The sequence below is a fragment of the Danio aesculapii genome, chromosome 5 (genome assembly GCF_903798145.1).
Source record: "Danio aesculapii chromosome 5, fDanAes4.1, whole genome shotgun sequence".
Lineage (NCBI taxonomy): Eukaryota > Metazoa > Chordata > Actinopteri > Cypriniformes > Danionidae > Danio > Danio aesculapii.
The window spans coordinates 60240211-60252739 of NC_079439.1; the positions used below are offsets into that span (position 1 = coordinate 60240211).

Genomic DNA, 12529 nt, shown 5'->3' on the forward strand with positions numbered 1-12529 from the left:
AACATTTTTTAAGAATTAAAATTTCACAGGACAGTTAATTTTGCCTTCATCTGTATCTTCTTAGGAACACAATAGGAGCTCTGTTATTTTAAGCCAAAATTCTTTGGTTGGTGCTATTTATTGGTATTTGAGATAGATAAAATCTTAATGAAGAGCCACCATAGATAATGATATACAGCATCACTAACTGTAGAAGACTGTGTTTCTGCTGCATAAAACATATGCCAGGGGAGTTGGTTGTTCATTCTGCTTTGGCAACCCCTGAGGGACTAAGCCGAAGGGAAAAGTAATAAATTAATGAATAGTGATATAATTTTTTTTATGACTCTCAATGAACTGATAAAATATCTAAAATTATCTAAATATTTGTGATTTTATTTTGTATAGCAACATAAACTATATTTTTTATAAAATATATATTTACACAATTTGAGCAATTTAAAAATAAATAATATAAATAAATCTCACTGACCCCATACTTTGTATCAGTAGTATACATCTGTAAAATATTTAACAGTTTTACTGCAATAATTAATAAGGTGCAAAGCTTAAAATGTATTTTTTTTTGTGAGAAACATTCAGTAATAGATATGCACTGCATCTGGAAAGTATTTATAGCGCTTTACTTTTTCCACATTTGTTTATGATACCTTACTCCAAAATGGATTAAATTAATTTATTTCCTCTAAATTCTACACACAATACCCCATAATGACAATGTGAAAAAAGATTTTTTGAAATTGTTGCAAATTTAGTAAATATAAAAAATCTGAAAAGTCACATGTACAGAAGTATTTACAGCCTTTGCTGTGAAGCTCTAAACTGAGCTCAGGTACGTTCTGTTTCCACTGATCATTCTTGAGATGTTTCAGCAGCTTAATTGGAGTTCACCTGTGCTAAATTCAGTTGATTGGACATGATTTGAAAAGGCATACACCTGTCTATACAAGGTCCCAGGGTTGAAAGTGCATGTCAAAGCACAAACCAAGCATGAAGACAAAGAAATTGTCTGTAGACCTCCGAGACAGGGTTGTCTCGAGGCACAAGGCTGATGAAGGTTGCAGAAAAATTTCTGCTGCTCTGAAAGTTCCAGTGAGCACAGTGGCCTCCATTCGTAAGTGGAAGATGTTTGGAACCACAAGGACTCTTCCTAGAGCTGGCTGGCCATCTAAGGTGAGTGATCAGAGGCATACCTGCCAAGTGCCAACACTCCCGTTTTTCCCAGGAGTCTCCCGTCCATCCCTGCCAACACTCCCGTTTTTCCCGGGAGTCTCCCGTATTTCAGACCCACATTCCCGTAATTTAACCCACCCCTGTGGTGTGAGGAGACCTTACAGAAGTATAACTATCTGTGCAGCAATCCACCAATCAGTCCTGTATGGTAGAGTGGCCAGACGGAAGCAACTTCCTGCCTGGAAGGCATCTGAAGGACTCTCAGACCATAAGAAACAAAATTCTCTGGTCTGATGAGACTAAAATTGAACTCTTTGGAGTGAATGTCAGGCTTTACGTTTGTAGAAAACCAGGCACCGCTCATCACCAGGCTAATACCATCCCTACAGTGAAGCATGGTGGTGGGAGCATCATGCTGTAGGGATGTTTTTCAGCAGCAGGAACTGGAAGACTGATCAGGATAGAGGGAAAGATGAATGCAGCAATGTACAGAGACATCCTGAATGAAAACCTGCTTCAGATTGCTCTTGACCTCAGACTTTGGTGACTGTTCATCTTTCAGCAGTAAAATGACCTAAAGCATAACACCAAAATATCAATGGAGTGGCTTCACAACAACTCAATGAATGTCCTTAAGTGGCCCAGCCAGAGACCAGACCTAAATCCTTTTGAACAACTCTGGAGAGATCTGAAAAAGGCTGTACACCATCGCTTCCCATCCAGCCTGATAGAGCTTGAGATGTACTGCAAAGAGGAATGGACAAAAATTCCCAAAGACAGGTGTGCCAAGCGTGTGGCATCATATTCAAAAAGACTTGAGGCTGTAATTGCTGCCAAAGATGCATCAACAAAATATTGAGCAAAGGCTGTGAATACTTCTGTACATGTGATTTTTCAGGTTATTTATTTTTAATAAATTTACAACAATTTCAAAAAATCTTTTTTTTACATTGTCATTATGGGTTAATGGGTGTAGAATTTTGTGGAAATAAATTAATTTAATCCATTTTGGAATAAGGCTGTAACATAAAAAGTGTGGAAAAGGTGAAGCCCTATGAATACTTTCCAGATGCTCTGTAATGGGTTATAATGTTTTAAAACATTATATCATGATTTGAATGCATAATTAATAGACAACTTTCCCTGCTTAGACAATAAATCAAAACATATCTCAATTAAATAAATAAATAAACTGCTTTTTATTAAGTTTGAGCTAAAGCTAACTACATTCATTATTTAAGTTTAGGCTAATTGATCAATATAGGATATCAGAGATTATGTCCATTCACACCAATAATAAGTGTACTATTTGTATTAACTATATTGATTTTCACACTGGTGAGCAATAATGTTTTTTTTAAAACGTGCGCTGCAGTTACGTCATGTTATCTGCTGCTTTAAATATTTGAAGATTTATATCCTTTCTCTGTGTCATTATCGCTATACAGTAGCTGTGGACATATCTATTCTCATAGAATTACATTGATCATTAAAACCTTATAGTTACCATTTTTGGTGCGAATGAACCTTTATAAAGCCTTCATAAGTCATCGTCATTCATACTGTACCTCCATCTCACTCTCCATCTGCATTATCTGAGAGACCAACTCCTCATTTTTCTCCAGCAAAGCTTGGCCCACTTCCGCAGCCAAGATCAGGTCCTTTTCCAGCAAAGTAGGACTTCTATCATCCTGGGGTGAGGCCAGAAGATCATCCGCTCCCATAGTAGGAGCCATGATCCGGTGGCTGGAGCCAGTGTGAGATGAAGAGAAAGGGAAGAAAGAATCCTCCAGGATGGGAGAGGGCAGGTTTTCCTTCTTAGATGAAAACATTGGCTCGTTCTTTGAATTCACAGCAGAGCAGGACTCCTAATGACCGTCCTGGTGTAGTCAAAAGTACTCTATCAGCATCTCCCCCAGTCAAATCCGTCAACTTTTTTTATAGTTCACTAGAAAACACCTGTTTTGTTGGTTAGGTATGCCCTTTAAAATATGATCAACACTAGTGTGTGTCACATTTAGGGTGTATTGATGCAAAAAGTTCTTCGAAGGGTGGAAACATTAGTTGATTTGTTTGTTCTATCGTGATTCTTCCTTGTAAATCTTCCTAAGGACAAAAGCATGTTGGAACAGGTGACAATTGTGTTGGAACTCACCCTGATATTTATGACACAAAGCAAAAAAGGTGTATTCATTAACAATATCTAATCCTCCCGGACTGTATAGAGCTTGGATTTCTTCTCTAAATGTGTGTGCTAGGAAACAACACATAATCCGGTATTACCTTTGGGCGTCTCTGTTGTCTAGCAGCTTCTTTTGTAGACCTGACCAACACAACAAAGTTTCAGTGTGTTTCACATTCCAGTAGTCATTCAAGACTTCTCGGTCGCCAGTGAATTAAGACCTTACAATTGGCTAAAACAGGTTTTGAAGATCACAGGTAACTTTTAACCTCCTTAATGCTGAAATTTCACCACTTTACATATTTAGCATAACTGAAAATGACTTATTCCTGAAGTAAAGCAGGTTGCTTTTCTGTCTGTGAACCATAATTGAGAAAACACAGGCAAATGATTACATAATGAACAACATAAATTATATAAAAAGATACCATGTACCCCTGGATATGTTTAGTATTGACATGTTATGATATTGACATGTTTATGATATTAACAGTATTGAATTAACTATAATATTTCGTTGTGTAACTACAAACAACCAAGCAGTTTGTATCAACTACAAACGACTAAATATGACTTAAAAGAATGTGTAATAATCAAAATAAGTTTCTTGTAAAGTCAGTATGGAGGTGTCTGCTGATAATATAAATGTCTCTTTTGACTACTGAGAACAAGTAAAGCTTTGTTTTTCCTACCTGGGAAGTTCCTGCTCCAAACTTAGCATGCAAGGTGACAGGGAGCTGAGGGAGGTACTACTGGTCGCCTTGGAAGCGCTGCTGTAACGCAAATTAAACCACACCTTTCTCGTTGCGTCATTAGTTTAGAGGGAGGAGCTGAGTACACGCAAACAAAGCAGGTGACGCTGACGTCAGGTGAGATAACTTGTTTTTTGAACAAATTGTACATCCTCAAATATAAATTCTCAAATAGTAAACCTGCCTTTGTGGTCTTGATTAAAAATATGGAGAATTATATAAACTTGATTTCAGGATCGACAAATAAGAAAACTTTAAAACCTGTCAAAATATGCTCTGCTTTTAAGATCTTCGTATAAGTAATCTTAAATGAACCCTTTTAATGGCAAAAACCTATCATGTTTTTCTCATTCTCTCTTCTTTTTATTTCCCTAATGATGTTATTATTTCCATTTTTCCATAGTGTGCTGTACGTTTTGTCAATGCCACTTATTGATTAATATTGTATATGTTTTATGTACTGTTATGTACAGTTGCAATCAGAATTATTAACCCCCCTGAATTATTAGCCCCCCTGTTTATTTTTCCCCCCAATTTCTGTTTACAAAGAGAAGTTTTTTCAGCACATTTCTAAACATAATAGTTTTAATAACTCATTCCTAATAACTGATTTATTTTATGTTTGCCATGATGACAGTAAATAATATTTGACTAGACATATTTCAAGACACTTCTATACAGCTTAAAATGACATTTAAAGGCTAGGTTAACTAGGTTAATTAGGTTAACTAGGCAGGTTAGGGTAATTAGGCAAGTTATTGTATAGCGATGGTTTGTTCTGAAGATTATCAAAAAATATATAGCTTAAAGGGGCTAATAATTTTGACCTTAAAATGGTTCATAAAAAATTTAAAACTGTTTTTATTTTATCCGATATAAAACAAATAGGACTTTCTCCAGAAGAAAAAATACTATCAGACATACTGTGAAGATTTCCGTGCTCTGTTAAACGTCATTTAGGAAATATTTAAAAAAAAAAGAAAAAAAATCAAAGGGGGCTAATAATTCTGATTGCAACTGTATGTTCCTGGATTGAGCAATAATAATAAAAAAATGTGAGATAGCTTGGAACTGTTTTAATAAACTAAACCTACATTGTGAATGTCAAATTCTGCCTGGTATTGCATTCATAAACAAAAATGTGCTAAATGCAAAAATGTAATTTATTTTTTGTTAGAAACAGAATTTTTGAATTGCAAATTATCAACAAAAACTTAGACATTTAGACTAGAAAAGATGCAGATCAACTAAAAAATATAGCTTTGAAAAATATGAAACCTGCAAAAGATTTTTTTAACCTTAACTAGTATTTTTAGAAAATGATTCATTTGTTTGTTGATCTACAGTTTACATGCTTGACGTGGTTCACATTTCTTTATTATTGGAGCAGATTTGTTTCTGTCTCATTATTTGGTAATTATTTAGATTAAGTCTTGTTATTCAACAATATTTGTTAAACAAAAGGTTGTTAAATTTCTTTATGCTACTTCTTCATATTTTTCTATTAAATAAAATCAAAAATGTTTTTTAACCTACCTGTAAATTAATTAATGCTATAAATTTAGTCAAAGAGAACAAATTAATTACATTTAAAATCTGAATTTTATCAATATATTGAAATAGTGTTATAATTGTATGATATAGGGAATAAAAACACTCAAAATTATAGTTTTAATAACTCATTTCTAACAACTGATTTATTTTATGCTTGCCATGATGACAGTAAATAATATTTGACTAGATATTTTTAAAGACACTTCTATACAGCTTGAAGCGACATTTAAAGGCTTAACTAGGTTTATTAGGTTAACTAGGCAGGTTAGGGTAATTAGGCAAGTTTTTGTATAGCGATGGTTTGTTCTGTAGACAGTCTGAATAAAATAGCTTAATATATATGTTATTTTTTTATTATTTATATTAAGATAAAGAACTTTGCTTGGAATTATTGTATAAAATATAACATGCTTATACTCTAAAAAAATTATTTTAAAATTACATTAGTTAATCCTCTTCAATCCACCTATACGCCACCAGCCACTGAGGAAGAAGATTTACATGCAGGCATGATAAACATAAATAACTGGACATGATAAAGTTTTGACTTCTACATATGCAGTTTACATTTAGCTTTGGTGGACTGATTGTAATAATCTGACGTGATCCAAACATGAGGAATCTTTTGAACCAGAGTGTTGATTTTTGCTGCTGTGAATGGATGGCTTGTTGAGCTTCTGGCAAAGGCCTCATGCTCTGTACAGCGCTATGGGACCTGTGGCCCTCAACATGGCAACAATGAATTCATTTAGGATTTGAAATATTTACACAAGAGACAGTCTATGAAACTTGGAGCAGTTCTTCCTGTTTTTTGGAATTAATAATTTTCTCTGCAGACCATGAATGAAGCTAGTTAGTAGAGCTACAGGAAGCTTGACAAAACCTGGACCTTTAGCTGTAAGAAAAATAAAACCATAAAGGACAAACGAAAACTCAATGAATGTGTTTACATGCACAATCTTAACCCAATTATAGTTAATAAGCAGACAGTGTATGTTATCATGTAAATGTGTTAGCCTGTATTTTTTTTTTATTCGAGTAAGGCTGTAAATGACAGGTTTTTGCCCCTAAATTTATTGTAATATTGTAAATAACATGTTGAAGGGATAGTTCACCCTTAAAAATTGACACAATATTTGCTCACCAGTTCCTACCATCTACGAGATTTTTTCTGTTGAACAGGAAAGAAGATATTTTCGAGAAAGATGAAAACCACTGACATCCATAGTATGAAAAACAAATACTATGTAAGTCAATAGCTAGAAGTAAGAAGTGAGTGATGAGGCTATCCGTTCAAAGCACTAGCCTCCTTTTTAGTTTTTTTTCTTACTCATTCATTGCTGTGTTGGTTTGCATGTAAACCTGCACTCTCAGAAAAGAGCTGTCACTGGGTGGTACCTTTTCAAAAGGTATTTGTCCCTTAAAGGTCCATATTAATACCTCAAGGGTACTTAAAGTACAAGAGTGTTCCTCTTAAATATTTTTGGTACTAATATATACTTTTGAGGTACCAATATGGACTTTTTTTAAGTACAAATGTGTACGTTTTGAAAAGGTACCACCCCAGTGACAGCTCGCGTACCTTTATTTCTGAGAGTGTGTTTAGGTTGGAGTGATTTCAATAAATTTTTGTTAATTATAAACAGTGTTGGGTACTTACATCATTAAAATGACATAATTAAACATTATTTGTTTTCTAATACATGTTTTGTAAATTACACAGTATTTAACTGTAATATGAATGGTATTTTACTGTATGACAGTTATGCGGTATGTTACTGTATTTTAAAATTGCATTCTGGGAATTCTTGCCGTCATTTAAATTATATTTTTAATTTGCTGTGAATCAAAACAGAACTTGAAAAAATTTGATTTATTTTACAGTAACGATATACAATACTGTTAACACATGCACAGCAAGATTATTAAAGGATTATTACAGTATTTTTACAGTAAATTGCTGGCAACCTGCTGCCGGTAAGTTACTGTAAATTCTACAGGAAATTGTTAACTGTACTTAATTTAATTACAGTAACTACTTTGTAACTTATTACACCCAAACACTGATTATAAGCAAAAGGTGCGCCGTAAACAATTTTCATTTGTGTGTATCAAATGCAAATTGAAATTAAAACGATTGTCAAGTTTTGCCTTAAATTGGTTCATTAAAATGAAATGAAATCACTTGTATTCTACAAAAGCGATACAGTGGAGCTTGCTTGCCATTTCTTCTGTCTTCTAAAAATATGAGGGGCGTGGCATAAGCTGGGCTCCTCCCACTTGAGCTTTAGCCCTGCTCAAACCAACTAAGGATCAGACACACACAGAGATGGAGAAACACTGTGCAAACTGGACTTTTCTGTTGGTGCTCTGTGGCTCCCTGCCACTGGCGATTCAGGCTGGCAGACACATGCCAAAACTCTCCGACAAGAAGCTATGCGCCGATTCAGAGTGTAGCTGTGAGTAATTCTAACCAGCATGTTTAACTTTTAGATATTTATTGAGATTTTACAAATGTTTCTCATTTTTGCATTGTACTCTTAAAAATAAATGTTTCATTGATATGGCTTAATGGACTTGAGCAGGCATGAAATGTTTTTGAACAGTTGTATTTTTATACTAATTAGAGATACCATAAAAAAACAAATATTAAGTGTTACTGTCAAGATGTTTTTTCCCAATTTTTATGCAACGGGCCAATTTTGCACAAAAGCAACAATTAACAGCCTAGTTGTTTTATTCTACAATTATTTGCATTGTAATTGAGTAATAACATTTATATCACTTTTAAAGTTTATCATAAGGAAAGGTGTCCCATTCAAATTTTTGCTGTTTACTTTAATAGCTCTGAAAATGAAGTTTTAGTATACTTTAGGAATTGTGCGTCCTTATTGACATATTTGTTAACTAATTGTATTATAGTAAGTTTTACATATATATCAAATTCTCATTTTTGAGCAATGCAGGCCAAATAAACAACACTATGCCATTACAATTGTGTTAATATGAGCGAGTGGTATATTTATGCAATGCTACAAAAAAAACTAAATTAATGTTTCTTCTAATCACAGACTTTCGAAGACTGTAGAATTTTCTGCAAATCATCTTAATGTTTACTAATAGAAAAAAATAGCTTTTTTCTATAGAACAAAATAGTGGAAATATGTTAAGAAGTTTAAAACTTTAAAAATTAAAATTCTCAGAACTAATGATTTTTTTTTTTTTTTTTTTTTTTTTGCTGAATTATGTTGTAGTGAATTTTAAAGTTAACAATTTTTTTGTGGTTATCATCAACACCAACACCAATGCCCAAAATATTAATATATTATATTTTTATGACTATTTTAATGTCTTCTTGGAACCTATATGTAAATTCGTAAACTAAAGTAAAAGAGTTAAAAATACATAAATAATATGACAATGATATAGCTTTTAATGGAGTGCAGGACATCATGTGTAAACTATGCATTACCTATATTGTCAGATCCCATTCTCATCGCTAAAGCTCTGCAGGATTATTATCCACAAGATTGTCGCTTCATACCCATCCAGCAAGGCCAGTCTGTCTATGTGTATGCCATGCTGAAAGACCGTGGAAACCTTTTCTGGGCTGGCAGTGTAAGTATAACAAGGCTATGCATTATTAATGAGGTAGTATTGTTTTAGTAATCCAAACTTCAAATCTGTGATCATATTTGAGGTGTGCTATAAATTCTTTCACACCTAAAGTCACAGGAATGTTCTGTTTGTGAAGGTTCAAGGGTCGTATTATGGAGAGCAGGAAGCTCGTCTGGGTTTCTTCCCCAGCAGTGTTGTTGAAGAGACTCACGCCTTAATGCCTGCTGAGGTTGAGGTCAAGACTGATGTGCGTATCTCCTTTTGTTTATGATAAACAAAAACAAATGCATGATAAAACTACAGTGCATCCGGAAAATGTTCATAGCACTTTACTTTTTCCACATTTTTTATGTTACAGCCTTATTCCAAAATGGATTAAATTCATTTATTTATTTAATGACAATGTGAAAAAAGAGTTTTTGAAATTGTTGCAAATTTATTAAAAATTAAAAACCTGAAAAATCACATGTACAGAAGTATTCACAGCCTTTGCTCAAGACTTTGTTGATGCACCTTTGGCAGCAATTACAGCCTCAAGTCTTTTGAATATGATGCCACAAGCTTGGCACACCTGTCTTTGGGAATTTTTGTCCATTCCTCTTTGCAGTACCTCTCAAGCTCTATCAGGTTGGATGGTGTATCAGTGTACAGCCATTGTCAGATCTCTCCAGAGATGTTCAATAGGATTTAGATCTGGGCTCTGGCTGGGCCATTCAAGGACATTCGCCAAGTTGTTGTGAAGCCCATCCATTAATATTTTGGCGGTGTGCTTTAGGTCATTGTCCTACTGGAAGATAAACCGTTGCCCCACTCTGAGGTCAAGAGCATTCTGAAGCAGGTTTTCATTCAGGATGTCTCTGTACATTGCTGCATTCATCTTTCCCTCTATCCTGACTAGTCTTCCAGTTCCTGCTGCTGAAAAACATCCCCACAGAATGATGCTGCCACCACCATGCTTCACTGTAGGGACGGTATTAGCCTGGTGATGAGTGGTGCCTGGTTTTCTCTAAATGTAACGCCTGGCATTCACTCCAAGAGTTCAATTTTAGTCTCGTCAGACCACAGAATTTAGTTTCTGAGAGTCCTTCAGATGCCTTTTTGGCAAATTCCAGGCGGGGAGTGGCTTCTGGCCACTCAACCATACCTGATTGGTGGATTGCTGCACAGATGGTTGTCGTTCTGTAAGGTTCTCCTCTCTCTACGGAAGAACGCTGGAGCTCAGACAGAGCTAAAGGTAATTGATCACCTCCCTGACTAAGGCCCTTCTCCCCTGATCACTCAACTTAGATGGCCGGCCAGCTCTAGGAAAGAGTCCTTGTGGTCCCCAACCTCTTCCACTTACGGATGATGGAGGGCACTGTGCTCAATGGAACTTTCAGAGCAGCAGAAAGTTTTCTGTAATCTTCCCCAGCCTTGCACTTCAAGACAATCCTGTCTCGGAGGTCTACAGACAATTCATTTGTCTTCATGCTTGGTTTGTGCTTTGACATGCACTGTCAACCCTGGGACCTTATATAAACAGGTGTATGCCTTTTCACATCATGTCCAATCAACTGAATTTACCACAGGTGAACTCCAATTAAGCTGCTGAAACATCTCAAGAATGATCTGTGGAAACAGAATGTACCTGAGCTCAATTTAGAGCTTCACGGCAAAGGCTTTGATTTTTCAGATTTTTTATTTTTAATAAATTTACAACAATTTCAAAAACTCTTTTTTCACATTGTCATTATGGGGTATTGTGTGTAGAATTTAGAGGAAATAAATTAATTTAATTCATTTTGGAATAAGGCTGTATCATAAAAAAATGTGGAAAAAGTGAAGCGTTATGAATACTTTCCGTATACACTGTATGTATTGATATGTTTAAGAATAATCATGTATTTTTCTTTCAGAAATGGGACTTCTACTGCTATTAGGATCGTGTTTTGCCTACAGCTGGAAAATAAGCATAATTATTGATTTCACTCTGCACTTTATGGTGTCACTATACATTTATTATCTCTATTAAGCAACTTCATTTAATGATTAGCATTCAGATAAACCCAAACACTGTATACAAAATGCTTTTTGATGCAGTAATTTTAATAAAACTGAGCTGCTGCTGATACTTCTTTAAAGGCTTTTTTGTTGCAATTCCAACATGCAGAGGAAACAACATAAAAACAAAACATCTTCACAAAATACTTTCTTTCAATAGACAAATTGCTTTAAAAAAAAAAAAAAAACACGGGTGTACATATAACATGAAATACCGAAAAACAATCCAGACAATGAAAGAAGACAATAGTACAGGAGAGAGAAGTGTATAACAAATTAGCATAGAAAGAAAAATATTGAACATGCAACAAATTCTGTAGGTTTACATCAATTATTAAACTGCAAAAATTGCATGATTTTACTCATTGTTAACATAAATCCAAAACATTGTGTGCTTACAAGACACAATACATATGAACAATTAGCACTTTCACACTGTAAAACCCAACAGTCAACTTTATCAAATGAAATGAGTATAGTTAACTCGAAATTGACTGAAAGTTAATTCTACTCATTTAAAAACAGTTTTGAACTCAATGTTGAAGGTAATGAGTTAAATACCTCATTACTTCAACTTAAATGGAGTAAGTTCACAGTACTCATATACATTAGTTTTTTTTTTTTACTCAAATGGTAGGAAGCAATCAGTTTCCTCAAACAGTTTGAGTTGGCCTAACTTATTGGATTTTACAGTACTTAGTTGGTTTGAGTTCTCTTTATTTATTGTGTTTTACTGTGCTCTAATTGCTTCATTTACTCAATTGGAAAAGTTTACAGTACACTCTAAAAAACTCAACACAATGGTTGAGTTAAAAATATTTGGTGCTTTGTTGGGTTATTTTTAACCTTTATTAGGTTATTTATTAATAACTCAACCTGTTGGGTTAAATATTTGGTGCATTGTTGGGTTATTTTTATCTTTTATTGGGTTATTTATTTAATAACTCAACCAGTTGGGTTAAAAAATTCGAATTTTAACAGTCAGCTGATTTAACTGACACAGAATAGCTGTATTAATATGCGTACGCAATGTTGTTTTTGCGTTATTACATTTATTTAAGCTCTAACACAATAATATAGTTTTTTTTTCTTTTATCAAATTACCTCTCTGTGTCTTGTTTTTTATATCCGTTTCACCAGCACTCTTAATTATTTGATGACACAAATGTGCGCTTTGTAGCTGATCCATATTAAGCAGATAAAAACACTT

General features: G+C 34.3%; 2 protein-coding genes across 3 annotated transcripts in view; one reads left to right on the forward strand and one right to left on the reverse strand.

Moving 5' to 3' along the window:
- Nucleotides 1-4122, reverse strand: part of bicdl2 (BICD family like cargo adaptor 2) — a 13959-nt gene extending 9837 nt beyond the window's left edge. The window contains exons 1-3 of one of the 2 annotated variants that reach the window (XM_056458579.1): nt 4048-4122; nt 3457-3496; nt 2742-3279 (exon numbers count right to left, since the gene is read on the reverse strand). In XM_056458579.1, the coding sequence (XP_056314554.1) occupies nt 2742-3005 (264 nt within the window). In that variant the 5' untranslated portion in view covers nt 3006-3279; nt 3457-3496; nt 4048-4122. The remainder of the gene's footprint in view (nt 1-2741; nt 3280-3456; nt 3497-4047) is intronic. The other variant, XM_056458578.1, reaches the window with a different exon arrangement.
- A 3825-nt stretch (nt 4123-7947) lies between these two features.
- mia (MIA SH3 domain containing) lies at nt 7948-11389 on the forward strand. Its single transcript, XM_056458583.1, has 4 exons — nt 7948-8120; nt 9146-9279; nt 9416-9526; nt 11175-11389. The coding sequence occupies exons 1-4, from the start codon at nt 7991-7993 to the stop codon at nt 11196-11198; spliced, it is 399 nt and encodes a 132-aa protein (XP_056314558.1). The 5' UTR covers nt 7948-7990; the 3' UTR covers nt 11199-11389.
- Nucleotides 11390-12529: the final 1140 nt, after the last annotated feature.